Source organism: Diabrotica undecimpunctata, chromosome 4, assembly GCF_040954645.1.
Source record: "Diabrotica undecimpunctata isolate CICGRU chromosome 4, icDiaUnde3, whole genome shotgun sequence".
NCBI classification, from domain to species: domain Eukaryota; kingdom Metazoa; phylum Arthropoda; class Insecta; order Coleoptera; family Chrysomelidae; genus Diabrotica; species Diabrotica undecimpunctata.
The window spans coordinates 151,374,691-151,402,000 of record NC_092806.1 but is presented as its reverse complement, the minus strand read 5'-3'; the positions used below and the strand labels follow the sequence as shown (position 1 = coordinate 151,402,000).

At 33.0% G+C, this 27,310-nt stretch overlaps 1 protein-coding gene across 2 annotated transcripts; it reads left to right on the top strand.

Moving 5' to 3' along the window:
* The first annotated feature begins 2,918 nt into the window (after positions 1-2,918).
* Positions 2,919-27,046, top strand: LOC140440208 (lactosylceramide 4-alpha-galactosyltransferase-like). 2 transcript variants are annotated; one of them, XM_072530553.1, is made up of 5 exons: positions 2,919-3,142; positions 11,380-11,442; positions 15,033-15,681; positions 18,825-19,067; positions 24,490-27,046. In XM_072530553.1, exons 3-5 carry the CDS (start codon positions 15,068-15,070, stop codon positions 24,788-24,790), a joined length of 1,158 nt encoding a protein of 385 aa, XP_072386654.1. In that variant the 5' UTR covers positions 2,919-3,142; positions 11,380-11,442; positions 15,033-15,067; the 3' UTR covers positions 24,791-27,046. The 2 variants fall into 2 exon arrangements, with proteins under 2 accessions (XP_072386654.1, XP_072386653.1); XM_072530552.1 differs by lacking the exon at positions 11,380-11,442 and having other exon boundaries at positions 2,921-3,142.
* The last annotated feature ends 264 nt before the right edge of the window (positions 27,047-27,310 follow it).

Below are 27,310 nucleotides of genomic sequence, written 5' to 3'. Positions count from 1 at the left end.
TGTCCATCAAGACATCAACTATGATTCATTTATATTGGCGTTTCTATGGGTAGTGCATGTGTTGCATTTTATGAGTATATTTAATGTGATAAGTTTGTAAACTTATTGCTGTCAATACTGTTTTATCAATACTGTATTGTAGTATTGATAAAACGTGTTATTGATAATAAGAGTGTTATAGTTTGTCGTTTTATAGTAAATTTTTAGTTATATTCTGTGATTATTGAAATACAATGGACGAAAACCCGATTTGTTCCAAGAGAAGACAGCAAAATTCTGATGTTGATTCCAAAAATGAAAAGCCGCAAAAGAGACGGAAAATGTTAACGTCCGAAGAGAAGGTAATGATACGAAACGTTTATGAAGGAATTGTCGGCAGAAAAATGGCAGTAAATGTTAGCCAAGCGGTCGACATTTGTAGCAGTTTAACAAAAGTATCCGTTAGCTGTATTTTTCGTGTACTTAAAAATACATCGGAAAATAAAAAGCAAGAAAAAGTAAAACTAGAGGTAGGAAAAGCATTGTTTTGGATGACGAGACAAGGAATATTATACGTCGAAAAATTCATTCATTTTATTTTCGGAGTGTAGTGTATACAAGATATCATGTAGAGTCTTAACCAGGACCATGCGCGAAATGAACTTTCGATATGTAAAACGCAACAGAAAAAGTATGCCATTAGAAAAAAATGAAATTATTCTGTAGAGAAGAAAATATTTAGAAGAAATACGAAAAATTCGCAACACTGGACGCAAAATATATTATTTGGATGAAACTTGGATTAACGAAGGTCATACAGTTGGAAAAGTTTGGCAAGATTTAAATGTCAAAAGTAAACGCGAAGCATTTATAGAAGGCTGGTCTACAGGAATAAAAGCTCCATCAGGAAAGGGACGGCGTTTAATCATCACCCATATAGGAAGTGATACAGGGTTCCTTGATGATGGTTTGCTTCAATTTGAGTCAAAAAAAAGAGGTGATTATCATGAAGAAATGACTTCCGAAGTATTTGAGCGCTGGTTTAAGAGAATCTTACCAAAATTGGAATCTGGGTCTGTGGTTGTTATGGACAATGCGCCATATCATAGCCGCAGACTAGAACAATTACCGACGACGGCATGGCGGAAAGGGAGAATTCAAGAATGGCTTACAGAAAAGGGGAATGCATACGAAGAATCAATGCTCAAAATTCATCTACTTGACATTGCACGGTTAAGGAAATGTGAATATCTTAAATATGCTGTAGATGAAACTTCAAAAGATTAGGATGTCAAAGTTCTGCGTCTACCACTTTATCATTGCAAACTTAATCCCATTGAACTTATCTGGGCGCAAGTGAAACGAGAAGTAGCACGCAATAACAAAACGTTCAAATTAAACGAAGTTAACAAACTTTTGATTCAAGCAATCCTCCATGTAACTCCAGAGGAATGGGCTAAATGTATAGGCCACATAATTAAAGAAGAACATCGTATGTGGGAACTTGACACTCATGTCAAAGTTTTACTAGAGCCAATTATAATTACACCAGGTGAAGATAATGACAGCGATAGCAGCACTGCATCTTCAGATTTAGATAGCGAATAATATTTTCTAATAGTTTATTAGGAACATCAGCATAAAAAAACCAAAAACAAAAAAAAAACGAGAAGAACATAGTAAGTGTGTATAGTGTTTGTGTTTAAATAGAATAGTACAATGTTTTGTTACATCAAAAATTATTTTTATTTTGTTTTCATAGAATTTTATTTTGTTTTATAGGATTTTATTTTGTTTTGTTTCATACCGTGTAAGTGTTTTGTTTATTTTATTTAATGGTACAATATGGCTCTTGGCGAACACCCATTTAAAAAAAAGTAACGCGCCACAAGACATACCTCTGGGGTGGTGTGGAAACTGTCTTAAAATTTGTTTTAAAAAATTTTTATTGTGTAACTCTTTAAGGAGGGTCACGTCAAAAGACGTTTTAGCGTAACTTCCGCGACAGCCCGGTGGCATCAGTAAGCTTTCTGCAAAATTACTTGTTTTTTATAGCTTTTTGTTTGTGGCATTCTGTATTTTTAGGAGACTTTATGGAATAAGCCTCAAAAAATTTATTTATAGGTTTAATTTACTGATGTTTCAATCTCTATATAAAGAGATCGTTTTCAAATATACAAGTGATAGTAATATTTATTTTTCTATGGCTTTTTGCTTGCCGTTCTGTATATTTAGAAATAATGTTGGGAATAAGTAACAATATATTTAATTGAAATGTTTAATTTACTGACGTTTCGATCTCTATATAAAGAGATCGTTTTCAAATATACAAATGATAGCAATATTTATTTTTCTGTGGCTTTTTGCTTGTGGCATTCCGTATTTTTACGGAGAATGTTGGAAATAAGCCACAATACATCTATTTACATGTTTATTTTACTGACGTTTCGATCTCTAGTACAGAGACCGTTTTTAAAGTTAAGAAAAAAAAAAGAAAATAATATAAGAATATATAAATATATAATAAGAATCAAATTAAATAAATATAACTATAATTTGTATCTTTGAAAACGGCCTTTGGATATAGAGATGGAAACTTCAGTAAAAACCTGCAGATAAATATATTGTGGCTTATTTTGAACAATAATATTTAAACAATATAATAGAATTAACGTTAAAATAAAAGTGAGTGTACACCACTGGATTTTCATACGTCTTTCCCCACTTCTACGCATTCAAACGATGAATCACTCACCCAAATAGTGAAATTAGAGTTTACTGTGCTATTTACTACAACTGGCTTCTGCCTAAAGAACACCGCTCCATATTATAGTTATCTGAATGGCAGTTTGGACTCCTTAAAGTTTTTTATCCACGTCTTTTTTATCCACCCCGTATACATGTAAACATTAAGCACGGTTCTCCGGGATACACAGACTTTTATCAGTCCGATACGATTTTGCTATACCTTTCTTATCTGATGTCGTAAAAGTACATTCATAGTTGTATTATAACCTCCATAACGAAGTAGTGAAGGTAACACCACGAAATTTAGTTTTAATTGTTACGAAAATTTTTAGAATTCGTGTTTAGATAACAAAATTTATTTTAAATATTCTGAAAACGTTGGTTAAAGTAATAGGTTTTTACCGAATAATTAGAGGTGAGTAAATTAACATTATTTAAATTGTAATTTTTCTAAATTCCGTTTTCTTTTTATTTTCTTGTTTATTAATTTATATTGGTCTCTTCTACTTTTATCAATTTTTATCAGAGTCAAAATAAAACAAATTATATTGTATTGGGATTCAAATTGGGACATTTTCCAAATAAAGTTTAGATGAAACAAATGAAATTATTGGTTTAATTCTACGAGATCATTGTTTAAACTTATACTAAATCGTTCAAATTACCAAAAAATTAGTTTTTTTTCTTTTTTTTTTTTTCTTGAAAGTTTTTTTTAAGTTTATTTTTAGATGTTCTAAATGAAACTTTATACATAATTTGTTTAAATAATTGAAAAAATAATTTTTTTATTTAATTCTAAAAAACAGCAGCCATTCACGTGAAATTTGAAGCGTCCATAGAAAACATGTCAAAGAAGAAGTTATATAGTACTGATGTGTCCTTTTACTCCAGGGGTGTGTGCCACCCCTTCTTGGGGGTGAAAATATTTTATCTTTAAGTAACCGATTTTATAGCAAAATCGATGTTATAGCAAAAAATGTTACACAGACTTTTCTTGGTAAGTTAATATTCTCGGTAGTTATTCACGCTTGAAATAATTGTTGACTGCCTACCTAAAAAATGACGATGAAAAAAGTTAGCATATATTATATGTTAGTATATATTAGTATATAGATTTTATACTGGTAAAAACCCGTTGGAGGAGCGCTGTTAAGGATGTTAAGACCTATCCAGGAAAAGATTGTAATAGCGACCATCAATTTTTATCAGCTGAATTCCGCATGAAGTTAAGAAACAGTCCAAAAACAGGAAATACAACAACTAAATGGCATCTAAGATATAACGATCCGTACAAAAAAGCCGCAAAGCAAAAGCTATGTGACCTCAAACAATCATTAAATCCAGAAGAGTCCTCAAATAGCATATGGACAAAAACAAAATCCATATTGCATAATGCTGCGAAAAACATTAAGAGTGATAGAGAAGAAAGAAGGAAACAATGGATAACAGACTCCACGTGGACTAAAATACAGGAGAAGAAGTGCTTAAAAGCCACAGGACTGAACAGTGAAAGTGATAAAGAGGCCTATAAAGCGCTGAACGGTCAAATAAAACGACTCTGCAAAAAGGACAAGAATACACACTTGAACAAAATCTGCATGGAAATAGAAGGGCATAAAACCAAAACTGAGACGAGAGACATGTTTAAAAAAATAAAGCAGATAACACGTTCCTTTACACCAAACTACCTTGCTATCAAAGATGATAACGGAACTCTACTCACTTCTAAAAAAGATATTTTACACAGATGGAAAGAATACTGTGGACGACTGATGATGGAGGAAAGCACAGACGCCCCATCACAACAAGAAGATGCCAGTTTTGCGACGGAACCTGACGTACTCAAAAGTGAAGTTGAAGCAGCAATTATGAGGCAAAAAAGTCAGAAAGCTGCCGGTCCAGATAACATACCTATTGAAATGATTTGGGCCCTAGATGACGCTGGAGTGGATATAATACATCAAATTTGTCAAAGAGTGTGGGAGACAGGTAAATGGCCTGGGGACTGGACACAATCACTATATATTCCCATACATAAAAAGGGAGCGAAAGATTTATGTAGCAACTATCGCACAATTGCTCTAATTGCGCATTGCAGTAAGATACTCTTACACATAATTCTCGAGAGGATAAAGCCCTTTTTACTACCTAACATTGCGGAGGAACAAGCAGGTTTCGTCCCCGGACGTGGTACTAGAGAACAAATTTTAAACGTACGGCATATTGTAGAAAAATCCAGAGAATTCAACATCACAACATATTTGTGCTTCATAGATTACAGTAAAGCTTTCGATTTGGTCAACTGGAGTAAAATGTGGCAGGTTTTGGCTGAAATGGGAGTCCCCAATCATCTGATACTGCTAATTAAAAGCCTGTACAATAACAATTATGCCAGAGTTAGAATAAATGAGGAACTTACCGATAGTTTCAGGGTCACAAAGGGCGTGAGACAAGGCTGCATACTAAGCCCAATTCTATTTAACATCTATGGTGAATGGATAATGCGGAAAGCTACTGAGGACTGAAACGGTGGCATCACCATTGGCGGGAAGAAGATTTGCAACTTGAGATATGCAGATGATACTACTATCCTCGCTAGTTCTGAAGCTGAATTGATTCACCTGCTACAACCGATAGAAGACGTAAGCTTAACGATGGGCCTTAAAATAAACAGAGATAAAACGAGAATCATGATAATTGACAGAGCTAACAACAATCAAAATCATCTGGTCATGATAAACAATATCGCTGTTGTTGATAAATTTGTGTATCTGGGCTCATTAATAACCAACAAAGGAGGCTGTACTGAAGAAATAAAGCGGCGGTTAGCAATCGCAAAAAGCGCTATGGCAAAATTAACGAAAATTTGGAAAAGCCATGAAATAACTACCGATACAAAAATGAGACTAGTAAGAAGTCTAGTTTTTCCAGTTTTTACTTATGCATCGGAATGCTGGACCCTTACTGAGAAAGACAAAAAGAACATAGATGTATTTGAGATGTACTGCTGGAGACGAATGCTGAGAATACCATGGGTGGCCCGAAGAACAAATGAATCCATACTGGACCAGCTAAACATAAAGAAAAGACTAAGAACACAAATATCAGAACAAATAATAAGCTATTTTGGACATGTGCTTCGAAGAAATGGTCTTGAAAAACTTACCATCCAGGGAAAAGTAGAAGGCAAAAGAAATAGAGGTAGATCTCCCACACGATACACGGACCATATTGTTGCTACCATTGGCGCTCCATTGTCAGAATGTGCTAGAATGGCAGAAGATAGAAAAACGTGGAGGAACATTGGGAAATTTAGCTAATAGCTTCATGATATCACGATACCTGCATCAGGTTAATGACTAAGAAGAAGAAGATATATTAGTATATTTATTGTGTATTTATTACGAAAAAAAAACATTTATTGCTGTAGCCGTTTCCGAGAAACCTTGGGCATACTAACTTAACAGCAAAGCTAGCATAGCCATAGCTATATCTCAGCAAGAAAAAGGGGTAAACTACTCCATTATGCCCTAACTCAAAACACACTCCCGTAAAAACCAAGATATCGTTCAAAAAAGTTGAAAGCAGAAAAGTGAACTGCTGTGAATTATTTGCTAATTTATTGCTGAAATTTTATGCCCAGAAACACTTTATGACTGCAACCGTTTCCCAAAAATAATGATTACTGAACCTCTCTTAACGTCATATTGTTTTGCTAATTAAATTTTCTTGAATAATGTTTAACTTAATTGCTAAATGTTTCCCAATATCCTTCAATGCAAATCTTATCCCTGGCGAACTAGTGTTGATTCAGTTAATAAAAAATAATGTATCATTTACCTCTCATTTTTGTATAGACCAGAAAATATTTCTCTTAAGTTACAATATTAATATAATTTGGCAGCTACGATTTTATTGTTCAATTTTTGCTAATTTAAAGCATCCCTCACACCGTGTGCTGCCGAACATAAGCAGCAATGCAGTGGATAATGAAGATAAAACGTAGAATTTAGATGTATGTAATACCGCAATATCGCGTTTGAGTAAATAATGTTTTTACTTATCTGGATCGATTCCTTACGATTCGCTTTTTGGCCGATATCTCGGTTTTTTTGGAGATATGTATTGTGCTAGGGGATAATGCGGTAGTTTTTGGGAATTGATTAATATACTAATCAACAGCAACTAAGTAGTAATAAAATATGTCGCCAAGACCCTGTAACCATTTTCATTACCGAGATATAGCTATGGCTATGCTAGCTTTACCGTAAAATTAGCATAATCATTATTTTTTGGAATTTTAGATAATTAAATAGTATTTAAAAAAAAGGGAATGTTGGGAGCCTCTATTTTTAGAAGTAGGAGAATAAATCGTGAAGAGTGGCTGAGTAGTAGAACAAATATACCTATAACTCCGAAGAAACTATTAAATCTGGAACGAAAACAAAATATGGCTTTTACAACGACACACACTGTATGTTGAACAAATATGATATTACAAAATAAACTTCCTTAAACTATAAAATTCTAATTTGTGGTGCATAAACACATGCATTTAGTTGTTTTCGACTTATTGTATTTAAATTATCTTGAAATACAGCAATTACAATGAAGTCGTCAACAAAATAATCTCTGAAATATTATTTTCCATATACATACCATATTTAGTCAGAGTCGGCAAGGATCTTGTGACTTGTTTCTACGGTTTTCACTACAGTGCGGTGGGATATTTACAAAACTGGCGTATTAAACAAGGTGAGTCCTTTTAAAACTATCTATCGGCTTGAAATTAATGCCAACAAAACTACACCAGAGAAATTGGCAAAAGCCAGACCAGCCTTTTTCGTGATACTCTTTGGTACATGTATCTAACATCTGTTTTTAATAAATTTGGTGATAAAAATATGTAATACACAAAATTTGCAAACTATTAAACTATATATAAACAATGTAAGATCGCTATTTTATTTGAAATACTAAAGGTGGAGACCGGCTAATTATATGAAAAAGTCGAACAATTTTACTGGAAAAGCATAGAAAATCCTTTAAAATGAGAGTTTGTGGCGAAATAAATGTCACTTAATTGGGTAACAATGGAAATAGCTACCACGGTTGGGCCAGGGAGAAGTGTACCCAATGGAAGATAGAAAGTGCTCTGAGCATTGGCAAAACGGCTACACAAATAAGGATACTAGGGTCAGGGCTTCATTCTGATGAAGGTGTCTTAGTCGGGATTCAACAGAGCTAGACTACAAGAGATTCACGAGTGAGAAAGAAACTTTTGAAGTTTTGAAGAATCACATTATTTTTAAAGTATTAGTGAAACCTAGTAAGTACGAGAAAGAACAGAAAATAAAATAAGGGCAATAACGGGAAAGATACAAAGTGACGAGAACGGAAGTAAAATAAGACAAAAATAATATGAGAAAGATCGGAGATGGATACTAGATGGGAACAAAATAGTAATGTTTAATTATATCACGCGGTATATGTTTAGCAATCTACATTGTCCTTTATCGAATAATATATTCTGTAACAAAATTAGAATGAATATTCGATATATAGAATAGAATAGAAATATCTTTATTCACAAGAATCGGTTGACAAAAAATACACGATTTAAATGACTCCAATTAAAGTGAATAGTGTCAATACAAGAAATACAAAAGTAATAAAAATATACAATGAAAGTACTTATAAACAGAATAAAAAATAGTACAAGATATACAAAAGCAATAAAAATATATAAAAAAGATACAAAATTAATAAAAATATACAATTAAAATACTTACACATAAACAAGATAAAAAAATTTAAATGACATGTATTGAATAAAACAACAAAAAACAAGTTTTGTTTCTTCCAATCTTTATCTATCTCACTAAATATTCATTTACCGAATATGATTCAAGATCTATTAAAAGATCGCTTACATATTGCTTAAAGCTGTTAAAATTGTTTTCCATTTTAATCACATCCGGCAATTTATTATAAAATTGTACACATGCATACATCGCAAACCTCTCTGTGATAGAAAGTCTATGCGCAGGCATATTGTAGTTGATACTGTGGCTTCGTGTATTAAAGTTATGCTTTATGCTGTTTACTTCAAATATATGTCTATTTTTGTAGATAAATACCGGGCACTCATAAATATATGTTCCAGATACAGTCATTACACCTAATTCTTTTAATTTTCCCTTCCAGGAATCTCTAAATTTCAAACCAAGCAGTATCCTAACCACTTTTTTCTGAATAATAAAAACTTGTTCAGCTTTGGTGCTTCCTTCCCAGAAAATTATCCCAAGTGTTACATGTGAATGGAAGTTTGCAAAATAGAGAGCTCGTTTTGAGATGACATCTAAATATGATATTACTCTAAAAGAGTAACAAACTGATGTTAGCTTAGCAGATAATTTACCAACCTGCGTTTAAAAGTCTAAATTCTGGTCTATATGTATACCTAGAAATTTGGTGTTATCTACTAAAAATACTTCCTCGTCTTTTATCTCAACACTACTTGGTATAATACTGCTGTTCATTTTAGTTTTAAAAATCATATAATTTGTTTTCTCCTTATTTACTTTAAGTCTGTTCATATTGAACCACATCTGAGCCTCCTCCAAAGTATCATTGGCAATATCTAGAAGGTTATTCAAAGACGATCCTAAGATTAATATATCTGTGTCATCAGCACAGTTTATTAGGTGAATATTGTTCCTATTTTTTACAATGTTTATAGCAAGATCATTAACATAAAAAAAAACAAATAATAAAGGGCCTATAATACTGCCCTGTAAGCTGTCTACAGTAAGAGAACCCTCCTCGGAGGCGGACTTGACTAATTGGGTCTACTTTTTGCTTACGTAATACGTTAAGTAAGATTTTATCTACTGATCAGCTAGTCCCCTTATACCATATATTTCCAATTTCTCCAGTAAAATTGAGTGGTCCAACCTATCGAAAGCCTTCCCTAGGCTTGTCAGCTCTGTAGAGCAATGGCTATACCGTTCTGAGGAGACCTAAAGAGGTCGAAATACTTATAAGCGGCTATCGCTGCCCTGTATCGAAACAAAAATCTAATACCGTCATTATGTGATATTTTCTATTTTCCCTCCTATGATTATTGTTTTAAGGGGAAGCTCAGGAAAAAAAGTGGCAAACTTTTTTGCATCTTTTTGGGCTCCCAAAATTGACATTCTCAGAAAAATTCAGCTTCTTCATATGATCTTTAGAGATGCAGTGTCATTTTTGTCTCTGGCGACTGGAGTAAAAGTTATAACATAAATTTTATATCACACATTTTATTTATGTAGTTTTAATAGTATAACTCTTAGAAAAATCTAAAAATGAATTTCTTGAAATACCAAATTTTTAAAATTTATATAACAGATTATTATTTCAATATTGAAAAATACAGAATTTCCGAATTTTTAAATATCTTTTATTTATTTTTAAGTACAATAGTTTATAAAATTTTATAATTTCTTACATCAGTGTTAATTTCTCAATAAAATTAATAAATATTTATCTTAATAAATATAATTAACATAAAAATAAATAATTTATTTTTATGTTAATATAAGTAACAATAGTTTAATTAATATTTGATAAAACACTAGAGGTCATTTTATTGATATAGCGATTTTCATTAAAAAATATTGCACAAAATTTATAGCGTTCCACTTAAATTGACCTCAGTGTAGTTTTTCCACATTAAATAAGAAGTATTATATCGGCCCATATACAGAGAATTATACAGGTAAAATTATGAAATAAACTCTTTTTTTTTAATAGGCGACCTAATATCATTACCATTACCTTAATACAATCCTTAGTAATAATTCCTAATTCCACTTTAACCCTACCCATTTAAATATACAGATAGTTTTAAAATAGCAAACAGAAAAACGCGATCTCTGATCTTGACGTTCGTACCGAATAGAAGGGCCTTTTCGGTCTCTCTCTCTCTCTCTCTCTCTCTCTCTCTCTCTCTCTCTCTCTCTCTCTCGACTGTTGACTGTCGCTAGCAACAGACTCTCTCTCTCTCTCTCTCTCTCTCCTATCTGGGTTTAATGGGAACGGACGTTTTCACAGCCCTCTGTCTAATACCGCGAATCCTCTTTTAGACAACAGAGGCAAATGTACTCTATCTCTTCCATCTTAGTGTTACTACCACATGTTTGTAAAAATCGCTTCCCCGTACGAGAAACAACCGCGAGTGAATATCGCGAATGTAAGCCTATAAATACCGCGAGTGTGTATAACAGCAATATTGGTAAGACTTTTTGATAAACTTGATTTGGCTATTATCTGTATAACCCTTTATTACCTCTCCTAATCATTTTGAACCAGCCCTATTTAGACAATTAATGTCCACCGTATTTTATGTAATACGCGAGAAACTGCTACATATTTCGCCATCTAATAGTCAGAAAAAAAGTAAATATTAGTTGTTTTTCCGATACAGGTTACAGAGTAGATGTTAGAAGGTAACCGTTTATTATAACATTAGAAATTTATAACCGCTTGGCGGTAAAGGGTGATTAGTTTTGTTGTCTTAAGTTTTCTTAGGTTATATTATAGTTCACCGGTTGCATTTTGGGAGACTTTGTAAGACTTTTTTGACTTATTTTAAAAAATCTTTTGTAGTGTTCAACTAGTAAGGCTTCTAAATATCAAATAGTGATATAAATAGTATTGAAATTTATACTGGTGAGTATTTCGAAGGTCTTTGATTCTTACGTATGATATATAATACGCTGGGCAATCGTGGTAACTAATTAATATTGTTTGTGTCTATTTTAGACAAAGTGACGAAAAAATATGATCCCAATAATCTCAAAGATGAGGAGGAATTGTTAAAAATACATGAGAGTTTAGAATATGACAATACTCTGGTTCAGGAAATTGACCAGTGTAATGGAGTTCAACTCACGTTGCATTATCCAAATGTCGGAAATGATTCTGACAGAGATGATGCTGGAAGTGATGAGGAAGACCAGTTCAATTACACTTTTCAAAGTATTGGCCGAGGTACACTATCTCAAAGTGTACTTTAAATTTTGCTTAAACGTGGCAATAGTAAACAAGTGGCTTCTTTACCGCAACATTGAAGCAATTTCTTTATTAGAATTTTACAGGCGAATTGTGAAGGCCCTGCTGATAGCTCCAGATATTCCAATTTCACATGGAGTAGGGGAGTGGTAGGAACACTGAGACGAAAAAATTTCAATGCTAATAACTTTTTTATTAAATGCTACTTTAAACTTATATTGTACAATGATATTTGGTATATAAATAAGAACTGAAAAATCATGTCGTTTTCTCATAAAAATTAATGTTAAAACCTCAAAAATATAAAAATTAAAAATTAGTAAATGTCTCACTGTTCCTTTCAATGTGGGAACACTGAGACGTAACAATTAACATTATTTGACGTTAAGACTATCAAAGTTTAATTCAAATTTTAAAAGCGAACTTTGGCGCTTGGTTAACCCTTGCATTAAAGGGGGCGGCAAAATCATTTTAATGTCTCTTTTTAATACATGTGAGACATCTGGGACAACTGGAAAGAAGAACCTATTTTCACATTTAGCGCTTTTTCGCAAAAACGATATTTTAAAATCATTTTCTTTTATTTGAGGCAGCCTACATAATATGTCTTTTGCTTAGAGTTGAATTCAACGAGCACATAATTCCCATCATTTGGACAGCGATCAAGATCTTCGAAAATAATTCGTTCTGGATCTTCACCAATAAAATCCTCCCCTCCGCTGAAATCTTGTAGTTCCATCTCATTTTCGTCTTGCTCGTCAGAATCACTATCTAATACGCGCCGTGCTACTTTTTTCTGTTTTGGTGTTTTTTCTTTAGATTTAATCAGCTTCATTTTTTCCGGGGTATCCGTAGCTATCATCGTCCTTCCTTTGCGTCTTTTGTTGCCCTCTACAGATTTTCTTGTCGGAGCTTTAGGATAACCCTTAAAAACTGTTGGACTAACAAAGGTTTTAGTAGTAGTAGCAGTATGACTTGGACCTGGATTTTCTACATCTGGAGATTCACTTATCTTTTCAGCAGCAGCTTCAACTACAACAAGCGGCCTATCTGTCACAAAACTTTACAAAAAATCTTCTTCAGCGAAGACATGCTGATCGAATGGAAATATTCCAGATTTTCGAAAAGCCCTTGCGATGTTAACTGGCGTCATTGCTCGTGGATATGCTGTGCCCACACAGGCTGCTACGTTGTAAATTGTAAATGTCTGACCGGGATGGTTCATCATCCATGCATCTACTGCAGCATTGTAGAAAGTCTGAAATGGCTTAAATAAACCTACGTCCAACGGCTGTAATCTGTTCGTGCAGTGTGGCGGTATAGTCAGGATTGTAACGCCATTATTTTTACATAAATCGATTGCCTCAATCGATAAATGACTTTGATGATTATCCATTAGCAATAAAGAAGGGTTTTCTCTAGTACTACCAGTGTGCTTAATAAAATGCCTAACAACTTGCACAAAGCACTCTGTATTCATCCAACCTGTTTTTGAAGCTAGTCCTAAAGTTCCAGGAGGCGACCCATTTATCATAAAATCTTTAAAGTGTACTCTTGGGAATACCAGAGCAGGAGGAATAGCTACTCCAGATGCTCCAACAATACAGCATGTTGTAACGAGTGTTCCACGTTCGCCACTTGTGGCTTTACTAACCTGTCGTATACCTCTTTCTGCAAATACTTTTTGAGACTTTTGAACGGTAACGGTTCCTGTCTCATCTAAATTAAAGATGCGACTACCATCTCTAAACACAGGGAAACGCTGTAAAACGGTTTCAAGTTTACTGAAAAACATTTCAACATTAAATTTATTGAAACGGTTGCCCTTGCACGACTACAACCTTCTGGGGTCCGGAGGGATAAATTATTGGAATGACGTTTGTGAAATCCTTTCATCCAGGCAAGTGAAGCGATTTTTGAAGTATGCCAGTTTGCTGGAACCACTATGTTATTGTAGACTGCGGCTTCATATGACAGTTTTCGGGTATCTTCTCTTGATAGGCCATAAAACATTTTAGAACATTTAATTATATATTCGCACAAGTCGTTCTCCTGTTCGATAGTAAAAATTTGTTTTACTTTGTAATTAGGACATAAACGGACGTTCTCATCTTGTTGATATTTTTTAACATATCTGTGGACTGTTTGGAAAGATACTCCTTTTATTCGTGCTGCTTGCCGTATAGAAGTGCCACCTTGTACTAATTCAACAGCCTGTTTCATCATATCTTCAGAGAATCTTCCTATTTTCCGATCTGTTTTATTTTTTCTTGGCATCTTCGTTCTGTAAGAGAAATTATTTTGCAAATGACCTGGCTTATACAACTATAACAGAACAGTGAGACAGTAAAGGAACAGTGAGACGCGTCTCACTGTTCCATCTGCTGTGTTGTCTCACTGTTCCTTAAAAAATCGTTAATAAAAATATATGAAAAAAACTAATAAAATATGTACAAAAATCGTTTGTTTTAATTTAATTGTTTCGTAAAATGGTTTACTTTGTAGTTAGAATAACCTACCTTGTCTAAGAAACTTCAATTTTCGTGAAAACAGCGGCAACGTGGATACGGTATATTTACTACGATACACTCACTTCAAATGACCAGCGATAACTAAAACATTTCTTGTTGAATCTTAATGGTTTCTTGTTTGCTTCACTTTAAGGTGGTAATAGGCATGTTCGTTTAGTTCTACCTTATAATACCGAACGTGGTAAGCTCTACCGCGTTTGTCTCAGTGTTCCGACCGTCTCACTGTACCTACCTCTCCCCTACGTCCAAATCTTTAAAACATGTTGCTGACCAAATTCGTTTTCGTAATTTAGGACTTCATCCCGAGCAATGTTGTATCAAATATCACACATTGTAAAAATTTTAAAATCAATAATGTTTTATGAAATATTGTGTCCTTGATTGTCCAGCGTATGATATACCATACTTTTTTGTACAACACCAACAGTTTAGATTATTCGTGTAGTAAACTAGAAAATAACCAAAATGAGTTTAGCTCTTTTAATACTCAAGTCCAAATTTATGTTGTGTGATTAATTTTATGCGTAATATTCTTTTTGGAGTATATGACATTCTCTACTTTTTTTCTTTATATGTTTAAAATTAATGTCAATACAAACTAGAAGTCCATGAGATTTCCAGTAAATTTGTGGTGCAAATAAAGCTTTTAAAACTACTTTTTTCATTAGAAAAACAATTGTTTATTATGTACTCATAATTTTTTATTTTTAATTGTAGATATTTAGAAAAGTTAATGTGGACGATTACTCAATATGCTTATCTACCGACACGGCCGAATGTTATTATGCACGCTGGTAGCATTACTGCTTGTAACAGCTAGCATGATGCTAGTTATTTTCAGCAATACCAACTCATATTTAATTAAAAAATTTGAGTCCTTATGTACGCTTAATTCGTTTGTAAAAACAGCGAAACTCATAGAAACTACTATTAAAATTACATCTACAACTTCAGCACCTCCAAAGACACCTATTCATTGTTATCGAGAAAACGAAGAATCTCTGCCTAATATTCTAAACTTTAATCCAAGACCAGGGAAGTCTATATTCTTCCATGAGACATCATGCAACTCATTTGAGCACGGCAAAATAGTCATTAATTCACGACAGGCGTGCGCTGTGGAAAGTGCAGCCAAAATGAATCCAGATTTTGATGTATATTTACTGTATGCTTCGCCGGGGATATTTAAATTTGAAGGAAATGAATCAGATTATTTTTTAAGAAGTTTACTAAGCTATAAAAATGTGCATATTCTACATTTGAATTACGGAAACTACGTCAAAGGGACGCCAGTCGAGACATTGTGGACTTCCGGAAAGATTGAGAAATCTTCATATGTTGTGTCACATGCAAGTGACGTTTTGAGGTAAGACATTACTTTCTTATCTATTTTTTGTGATGAACGTATAAACTTTTATGATACAAAAGGTTGCCAAGATGCTCCTCAATCCAAAAGATTATACCAAGCAGGGACCTGGGGTGCAAGGGGTGCGGGGCAATCAGGCGGCAAATAAGAAAAAACTAATTATAAAAATTATAAAAACATAAATATATGATTATAGTAGAAAAATTGAATATAAGAAAAGATATTGTAATTGCAACTATACTAAATTTCAATAAGCAATGCAGGGTGTGTAAACAACGATAAAATTGTATTTTAATTCTTAACAATGTTCAAAATGTATCTCCCCGTTCTGATAGTAACAGTATATTATTAAGATCACTTTATCACTTTTTCTCTTTTCTCGATTATTAGTTTTTATTGCACAGTACATATTCGCTCCGTGCGTGACTGACGCGACATCTACCGCCTTCATCTGACAGTTTTGGAGCTCCCAATTTGAGGTTAATCACTAAATAGATACGAAATTGACAAGTATTAATAATTACTTTTTTAATTACATTTTTTCAGTTTATGTACAAAATAAATTTAGTATTAAAGACTTTGTTTCTAAAAATTCATCAACTTTATCTTTTCAACCCCAAACGGAAAAGAAAGGGAAAAATCTAGTACTGGCAAATCAAGTTTTTGCATGTGGAGGAACATGTAATTACAAACAATAATAGTAAAAATTATGATATAAAAGCTAAAGTCATCAGGCACTCTGCAGTTAGCTTAAAGCCTTATGAAATATCATTTAAGATAAATTATTTAAATTTTTCCTATTTCAATTGCATAAAAATGAAATTATGTGATATTTACTTTTTCATATTAATAGCACGAATCCATCTTTTTCTTTTCTCTAATTTATATATAATCTTTGGAAACCTATAAAAGCTACACTCACTATTTTTGCTATTATTAGCACAATTAAATACGCAACATGTGTTTGCACCCATTTTTGATAAAATTTATGCGTAAAAAGGTCCAATTTTGTCATATTTCGCCGCTACGCACGCTGGCATCGTTTCAAGGTATCCCTACCATAGTCACGCACGGAGCGAATATAAATTATTGTAAACACTGAATACATAGTTAATGAAAAAAATAATCATAATAATTAAATTAATAAATAATTTAAACGGTTATGAAAGTATCGATAAAAGTACGCAAGACTGCATACCTTGGACACATACTAAGAAATAATAAATATAGTCTTCTGCAGGTCATCATGCAGGGTAGAGTCGATGGCAAAAAGGGAATAGGTAGAAAGAGGAAGTCATGGCTGCGAAATATTCGAGACTAGACAAACATGACTGTAGACGAATTATTCCACGTTGCAAAAGACAGAGAAGCTTTTAAAAATGTGGTCGCCAACCTCCGTTAATGGGGACGGCATAGGAAGAAGAAGATGAAAGTAATGATTGTCTGAGAATATTCAAAAACTAAACGAAATGACCATCTCTATTTTGCTGGGAAATTGCTACTCGACGTCGTCGGAAACTGATACAGCTTCGGACCAGATTTAGTATTTTGGTATTGAAGTGTATTTTAAATGGATTTGTTAGTAATGTTTTTGTCTTTTGTGGTTAAATGACAATTTATGTTTATGCTGTTAATATTGAACTAGTAATAATTATTTGTTGTGCGTTTTAAAACTACTTAAGTATTTATTTTTATCTATATAACGTCTTTAAACTGTATACGTGATTACTATTGTTGAAAACAAAAATGTCGTCCACTGATTATGCTGATAAATTAGTTGAAAATACATGGAGTCCTCGAAAACGAACTACAAGAAATTTTCTTAGCGTTAAAATAAAAGAAATAATTTGAAATGTATTTAAATAAGAAACAATAGAAAATTCCAGGTTAGTGGTTGGAGATATTGTAAAAAAAGTGGCAAGTAAAGGTGGAGTTTGTGATCGAAGTGTATTTACGGTGATTAAGGAATTTTTTTATGAGAAATAAAATACCCACCGTGGATGGGGTTTTAAAGGTGGTGAACGATGATTCTGACTTGCCAAATTTGAGGAAAACCACATTTTATAGAATAGTAAAAAAAATTAATTTTCAAAATCAACGCAGGGGAAGAAACGCCCTTTTTATTATTCAGAGACGACATTGGTGGTGGTGTGGTGACGAGAACATATTCAATAGAAAAGGACTTATAGAGAAGAGAAGCGCAAAATTTATTATCTGACAGAAATATCCTATTGGACATTCCTTTCTTAGGTGGCTATAGATGTTTAAATCTAAACTAAGATAAAGCTTTAAATTATTTTGTTTATTAAATCTTATTTTAAAATTTCTTCAACCAATATTTTTGGCAATTTTGCGAAAAAATTAATCATAGTAATAATTATATTAAAATGTAATTAATATTATTAGTGTTATTAATTAAACGTGTGGTTTTAAGAACAAAATATGATTAAATGAAATGTCAGATGCAGTAGTTCAGATTTCGTTCCTAGATGGCGTAGTTACCTTACTGGACAAACGGTGTAAATTGTCGTCCTAGCCTGTTATATAGATATGTTAACATCCTGTCCAGTATTTATATTTATCTATTTATTCGTTAATAAATAAACTCTGCAATGCTTCTTACATTTTTTTTAACTTAAGTTATTTTTACTTTTTGATTTACAAATGCTTATAAACTTACTGGGAAAGTTGGGTTTGGGGAGGGCGGCCAAATTACTCTCGCGTCCGGACGGCAAATACCCTAGGAACGGCCCTGATACCGAGTCATATCCCCTGCTGGATTCAAGTAATAACTCGGCAATCAACAAAAAAAAACACTTTAAACACACGTTTTAAATATTGTAGCGTTTCAATAAAACGAGCGGTTCGAATTTATATAAATATATTAATTTTTAAGTTTACAGTTCGGTAATATCTTATCAACTAAACTTTAACTTCTAGAAGGTATGCTTATATACAAAAGTTATTATGTACTAGAATATTCTGGCGTAGTCCACCTCTAATTCGTTCGAAGAGAATCGTTCGTTGTGTATTCGAGAATCATCCTTCTAAGCATTGTGGCGCATACCATGCATCGGAGATGGACTATTTCGTTACAATATTTTATTTTAAGAGCTTAGAAAATAACAAAAAATTTTTTTCAGGTATGTAACACTCTGGAAATATGGTGGTATTTATTTAGATTTGGATGTGGTAGTGATAAAATCCTTACAGGATCTACCGTTAAATTATGCAGGTATACAGAGTGAGAAAGAAGTAGCAGCAGGTGTTGTTAGCTTTGAATCGGATGGTTTCGGACATAGTTTAGCTGACAAGTGCGTGAATAAACTAAAAAATGATTTCAGTGGTGTATATTGGGGACGTAATGGACCAGATATAATTTCTTCGTAAGTAGAAAAATGTACAGATCTGTGTGTGTAGTATTTTTAGATTTAAATACGTATTCTAAATACTGTGTTTTGTCCTGCTAAGTTGTAAGTCTTTTCTGGGGGAGTTTTCGGTATATCCTACTAAAGCTACATCCTTACCATAAACTAGGCTCTAGAGAATGTTACCATGTAGTTGTACTTTCCCTAGTATATGATTCAATACTAGATGTGGCAGAGCACGAATGGAAAAACTAGGAACGAGATCGAATTTGATCACTGATAAGAGGCAATTTTTAAAGATGGTATACTCCTGAACCAGTTTTCAACAGGTAGCGATTACAGAATGGTGAAACCGTCGATAGAACCGTATCAAAAAGAAGTCTATAGCTAACTGGACAGAGCCTACTAATATAAATGCATTTGAAGAACACATCAACAGCATTCTCGAAAGATATAAGAATACAGACAAAAATGTCAATACCTTTAATGACATTATAATAGAAGCTATAGAGTATTACATATAGAGTAAAACACAAGTATTAATGGAAGATAGGAGAAAAATGCAAAGTAATAGAAGCAACGAACATCATGAACTTAGAGAGATAAGTAAAAGAATACAACAACGATCTTCCATTACGAAAACCCTGTTGTTCATCTGCTAAATTTGTCCTCTGATTTATTAGCAGTTGTAAAATTTCAGTTCTAAGTTTTAGAATAGTATTTAACAAATTTATACCTCTGTAGTTTTCTGGCTGTTTTTTTATCTCCTTTTCAGTTGTGTTTTGGACTCAAGAAAGTGCAGCCTGAACAATTCTGTTATCTTCTGTTATCTGTTAGGGTATCTTCACCATTATGACTGTATTCACTTGGCTCCTTTTATGTGAAGCGATACTTATCTGAGATTTTTTGAGAGAACTTACTTTATGGAACATTGACATTTCTGCAGCCTGTTCTTCTCCCAATACCTTCTTCACGATTATTTTTTTGTCCTTTTCAGTTTCTTATTATATTCAGTCAGAGTTCTGCGAAAATCCCTACACTCACCTGAACTTTTGGATAAAATAAAATTTCGTCAACTTGCAAGGTTGTCATTCCATCAGAATGCTTTCCTGTTAAGATTCCTCACTATCTCCATTGTATAGTTGTCTTCACTTATATGACAACATCTTTAAATTGTTCGGCGGCAATATCTCTAGATCCAGTGTATGCGTTATCGTCCCTTAACCGGCCTAAATAATATTCCAGGTCTGCTTGATATGCTTCTCAGTTTGTTTTTGACATATGACCTAATTTCTTTGTGAATTTCCAATAAACATTTTACATAGTCATCATAATAATATTGCATGTAAGTTACTATTAACTTATCTAATTACATAATTATCCCTTGCGAATAAACCATCTATTGTAATTGAGTGTATGTATGATGAATGATTCTTCAATTTTTAGCAATCAAAACTGATATTACTTTATTTATTCGTTTTATGTAAGAGTGAGGCGATGATACAATTAAGAAGATAATAATTAAAAAGATAATTATTTTATTATCGTACATTACGAAATTTCCTACAACAAATTCAAAAATTTATCGGTAAAGTGAGTCAACTTTGTCTCCCTATCGAGCAATTCTTTGAAAGAATAAAAATTATAGAGATTACCACGAAATAGTATTACGTAAAGTAAAAAGATAACGACAGCTCACCCAAGAATAAATGAAAAAAATTGTCAACGAGGCAACCTTAAATGCGTATTTTTGACTTATCGGTGTTTATTAGAATGATGCATTCGAGTTAGAATAGGTTTAACTAACCTGGAAGATGTTCAATATCATTACAAATACCCACAATCCGACGTGGGTCAAATAGATTACTCACGTCGGGTTGTGGATATTATGGTTTTGGTAAACGTGTTTATTTCGGCAATTGAGTAATTTCGTTTACCCACAACGCGTTCTGGGTATTTCGCTTCGGTCCATGTCCGAATAAAATGCTCACTCCGCGACGTGGGTAATTTACGTTGTCCACATCGCGAAGTATAGCTAGAACCATGGAAAGAATATATGGAAGAGCTCTTCGTGGTCGAAAGAGGAAACCTACAAGACAAATCTTTAGAGGACAGAGAAACAAGTTTATAAATTACAAAGAAATATTTTATGCACTAAAGAACACCAGAAATGGAATCCTTAAAATAATAGAAAATGAGTACATGGATGTCCTCTTAAAGTGTCCTCTTAAAAATGTTTTTGAGTTCCTTTGATATTAAACCTTCCATCAAAGACTATACACGCATACAAGGTAACAAAAAATCCTGTATAGATAATATTTTTACAAATCTTGACATATTTGATTCTCTGGTATTCAATCCTCATACATCTGATCATACTGCTCAAAAGGTAAAATTTGAATTACATTAATTTGAGTCAAATATAATAAAAAAACGAATATTTAGCAAGGAAAATAAACGTTTTTTTTTAAATTCATGTTAGGTAATGTAGACTGGGTATCTGTTTTTGAGACATTAGATGTACATAATCAGTGGGATGCTTTTATGAGTATAGTTCAGAAAATTTTTATACAATGTTTTCCACTCAAAGAGATAAATTCAGCAAATAAAAAAAATCACAAAAGTACTTTAAAAATGATGATATAAAACTTTGTAAATCTAGGCTTGATGTTTTGTTTACACTGTCTACCAATAATGTTGATTATAAAGATATTTACAGGACAGAAAAACGCAAATATCGAAATCTCGAAAAAATTGTTATAAAGAACGAATTGAAAATAGCGAAAATAAAACTAAAATGGCTTGGCAATTGGTAAAAGAGATTGAGGGTAATTCCAAAAATCAAGGTAATTTCTGTTTAGAGGGTGATCCTCAGGTGCTTTTTTACGAAATAAATAAATTTATGGCAAATGCAGCACGAGAAGCTGTAAAGAAAATAAAGCATGTAAAAAATTTTCAAATTATTATCGAACAAACTAATCATTGCATGTTTTTAACTCCCGTTTCAGAGAAAGAAATAAGTCACATAATAAATAACTTAAAAACAAGCATAGCTCTGGTTATGATGAAATATCAACCAACTTAATTAAATATGTTTCATCAGAGATTTCTCTTCCTCTTTCTTTTATAGTTAATGCTTATTTCAGGCAAGGTAAATTTCCTCAAAGTTTAAAACTGGCAATTGTGAAGCCACTACATAAAACAGGTGATGTTACTTAGATGGAGAATTATAGACCAATAAGCCTTTTTCCATCATTCTCAAAAATATTCGAAAAAGCAATATATTTCAGACTACAAAACTTTTTCACTACAAACAACTTATTTAGTAGTTCACAGCATGGTTTTCTCGCAGGGAGATCTATTGAGACAGCTACTTATGATTTTATATCAAAAATTTTAGAAAACCTGGAGGCAAAGATGAAAACACTAGGTGCTTTTTTGGACCTATCTAAGGCTTTCGATAGCCTAGATCATGTTCTTTTATTACAAAAATTACATCTTTATGGAATACAGGGACCGGCATTAAAATGGATAAAATCATTTCTCACAGATAGGTCGCAAAAGGTATGCCTGGAGAAAAGGGGATGTATGGTTTACTCTGATCCTATCAATTTAAAATTAGGCATACCACAGGCAAGTGTCCTGGGGCGTCTTCTCTTTTTGGTCTACATAAACGACCTTCCAAATGTGGTGGTTAGTAGTTCCTCAAACCTTGTAAATTTCGCTGATGACTCAAATGTGCTTTTCTGGGAAAAAACTTTAGAAACACTCGTCACAGTGGCAGAGCAAATTCTAAGCAAGCCTGAACAGTGGTTCAGTGGAAATCGGTTGTTGCTTAATACCGATAAGACAGTTTTTGTCTACTTTAGAACCAGCCAACCACGAGAGCAGTTTCTAGATATAATTAATTTTCTATCACAAAACACGGAACCTGCTAGATCAGTTAAATTTCTTGGTATTCATATTGACCAGAATCTGAATTGGGGGGAACAAATACAAAATACGACAAAAAAACTGAATACAGCCTGCTACTCATTAAGGGTGTTAAAGAGCTATCTAGACCAGGGGATTTTACTATCAGTATATTATGCAAACTTTTATTCTATTATGCGATATGGGGTAATCTTCTGGGGTGCTGCAGTAGATAGCTCAACTGTCTTTATAGTCCAAAAAAAGGCAGTCCGTGTGATCTTAGACTTGAAGGCGGGAGAATCCTGTAGAGGCCGATTCAAATCACTCAATATACTTACTTTCCCAGCCATCTATATATTTAAATGTATTATGTTTCTTTTTAAAAAATTTTCTTTGTATTGTCACCTGCTTCCCAATCATGAATATAATACAAGAAGGCTTAATTTGAATTTGCCACTTCACAGATTGTCTATAACAGAGAGACAATCTCTCTGTCTCTGATGAATCTCTCTTTGCATTCAACATACTAATCCAGAGATGCTTGGATGTCAACCAAGATATGTAGATTTGTTTCGTAGATTACAACAAGGCTTTAGATAAAGTCCGCCACAAAGAGCTAATGGACGTCCTCAAAGCATAACAATTACAATACAATGACCTTCGAATTATATCAAATCTATATTATAAATTAAAAGAGGAGTGCGACAGGTGTGTGTATTGTCACCACTACTATTCAATGCATACTCTGAAGAAATTAAGAGCTCTTGAGGAAGAAACATCATAGACAACCTTCAAGACCTCCAAAAGCTAATGAACAAGATGTTGAGTATGGAGAAGAATTGGATTATCAATAAACATCAAGAAAACTAAATTTATGAGGATATCAAAAAACCCAAAATAATAATAAAAGCCTGACAATTAACAGTAAAACTTTAGAACAAGTTGAAAACTACAATTATTTTGGAACAATAATTAATCACACAAACGATTACTCCAAAGAAATCAAAGTTCAAATAAAGAAAGCACGAACAAACTTCAATAAGAGGAGAAAGGTACTTTGTGCAAGAAAACTGAAATTAGACTTGAAAGTTAGGCTGGCAAGGTGTTATATTTTCTCGAATCTGCTTTGCGGGATAGAAGCATGGACACTTAAAGTGTCAACTACTAAAAAGTTGGACGAATTTGAACTGTGGGTGTATAGAAGAATCCTGAAGATATCATGGACCGAGCATGTAACAAACAACGAACTCATGAGAAGAGTCAACAAAGAATGGAAATATTGGAAACCATCAAGACACGAAAGCTGCAATACCTGGGGCACGTTATGCGTAACGAAAGATACAACATACTTAAATTAATTATACAAGGGAAATCTTTGTATTATATAAAACCTTGGTGCAAAAACACACAAAGGAAATCATTGACTTGTGAACTGAAATCCAAAACGTTATTTATTTTAAAACTGTGGTTCTTTCCCAACGAGATTTTTATTAAAAACAAATTAAAACCTTATTTTTTTCTGTTTTAGAGTAATGAAAGAAAGCTGTAATGTCACAATAGCATCTGAAATGCTAAAGAAAAATTGTACTGGACTTAAATTGTATCCAATCGAGACATTTTACCCCATATCTTACCCACAGTGGCAGAAATATTTTAAGGAAGAGTATTTGAAGGAAGTTATTAATTCCACAAAAAATACTTACGTATTGCATACGTGGAACAAGTTAAGTGAAAAATGGCAAATACCAATTAATACAAACCCAGCCTATTTGCATTTTGCTAAATTGCATTGTCCGAAGGTCGTTGAGGCTTGCAAGACACATTTTTAAATAGTGTTAATATGCTGGTGTGTGAAGTTTTCCTGAGATTTTATCATATACGAATCTGGATGAGGCACGATTGGTGATCTAATTTATTATTTCTAATTTATTTATTACTGTCTTCAGAATGATGACAAATATTTTAATCTTATAGCTACTTAAGTCCCATGTTTGGCGTATTAAATTCCTATCAGTCAACTTGACCTGATTAGTTAAAACCTGATATCTATGCTTTCTAAGGATGCAGTAATATTGCTAGATATTATTGCTTATTTTATTTTAATTTCACCTTATGCCCAGAATGTTGGAAGAGTCATCAGTTGACGACAAGTTTTTTTCTGGAATCTGTCTATTCAAAATATTTTCTTCAGAAATCTGGAGCCTTGTACGAGCTTGTACAGGTTTAATGGATGACTACAAAACATTTTTGTACTCTTTTGGTAGTCTCCAAAAAGTTTTTGATGTCAACGAGCTACTGCTGTACTGTCATTCAAAATATGGTTGTCTGTTTCAAGTTGTCTTCCCACTTCACGAAATAATGTCATTGTATACCTCTTTTTGGTGCCTCTTGACTAAAGCATGTACAGTAAGGAAGCCTACCATGATTCTGAGCTGATTCTTGCATGTTTTCTGCAGTACTTCAACAGTATTAGCGAATATCCGTCCAATTTATATTTGACCATGTGCTTGATTGGGTATACCTTTCCGATAAGAGATCCAAGCTTTTTTCCAGTCGTGGGTAGTATTTTGGCATTAAGAAAGCCGGCTCTAGACTTAGGTATTTTGTACTGATCCTCTTCTAACAAGCTCATCAGCTCTCTAATTGCTGTGAATTCCTCAATAGCTTGGAATTCATACCAGTATAACAGTATTACGTTCCACCAGCTATGTAGGCATTTCCACACTAGTCCAAAGACTACATTAGAGTTCCTAAGAGCTCTCATAGCCGCTTGAATATCTTGAATAATGAGTTCAAAAGCTTCTATGAAAATTTATCTTCCACAATGCAATATTACATAAATATCTGACTGGAATGTAGAGGTATATTCTTTTAGTGGATAAAAATGTTTCCATTACTACTGTTAATTCCTGTATCTATCATATATCTCACCAAATTTAAATTTGTATCATTTCATTTTAGAGGACTTAATCCATTTACGTTTCCTGGTAAATTTCATGATTGCAAAATTCTGTAGACTTATTTCTTCATATCTTCTGGATATTCCAGTAGCGCTGCGCTATTGTATTGTGGATATCCAGTGAAGAATTATCCAGTGGAAAAATCCTTCAGTATGCAGTCGATCCAGCTGCAGTTACTATGTCTATTCCTTTTCATAGAATTATCCTTATGATTACTTAGTAGAAGGTTTTGTCGAATGCTCCCTCTATATTGCAATTATTTGCTCCCTAATTGAACGTACTTCACCCTCTGTACGCGATGATGTAGTGGCAGTTTCGTAGAAAATCCTACTTTAAATGCATGTTATCGCTAAGGTATCGCACTTTCAACCAATACACCTTCCTTAATGCCCCCATCAAGTAGTTTTGTAGTCTTCAGTACAAATGGCATCAGTCAGCAGTTTCAGAGACTGAACTTTTTCCTGTGAATCCTTCTTTTTTATGTTTAAAACGTAAAATCCATTTGGAACGTCTCAAATCTGGAAATTTAATTCATTAAACGTTTGTTTGTTGCTTTTTATTTTGGTTTTTATCAAAACTGCGTGGCACCTTACAGAATCTTTATTGAATCTTATATTACAGATAGAATGTGATATTTCAAATATGGATTTCGAACGATTCGCGTTATCTACAACTTTTCATTTTCAAGAATTTCCCTTACAATTTGAATAAAGGTTGAACATTATTCTCGTCTTCCAATGTTAGAATTACATCGTAACAGCATGTTAAACCGATTTGGTTTCAATTGTCTACCATTTTATTGCCATTAAAGTAAGGACTCATTTATTAATAGAAATTAAACCTTTTGTTCTTATGACTTACAAATAATAAATGACATCTATTTAAAATGGTTCTTATTGGTATTTTCTGACAATATTTTCAATGCTTTGGATGACGATAAATTGCAATTCATTCAGTTAATGTACCAGAATGGTTAGATAACTAAACTTCACGTATACTGCCACTGTAAAGACGTATGAAGAGACCACTACAACTTAAGGATGTGGAACTTCATCAAGAAAACCGAACTAGATGAGGAGATTTAACGATAAAGGGAGGTACAATAGATCTGCAAAGGATGTACATTATATACTATATATATATATATATATATATATATATATATATATATATATATATATATATATATATATATATATAAATGCGAATTAATAAAAAATACAGTTTTAAATCCCTATAGTTTTTTTATCAAAATGATACTGTGAATGTATAAAAATTACGATAAATAGTACCAATTCAAATGACAACAGCTCTTACTCATGTAGTGATTTCGATCATCCTGTGCACTTTGGTATTAAACCGACTGGTACCGACCTAGTGATTACTGGA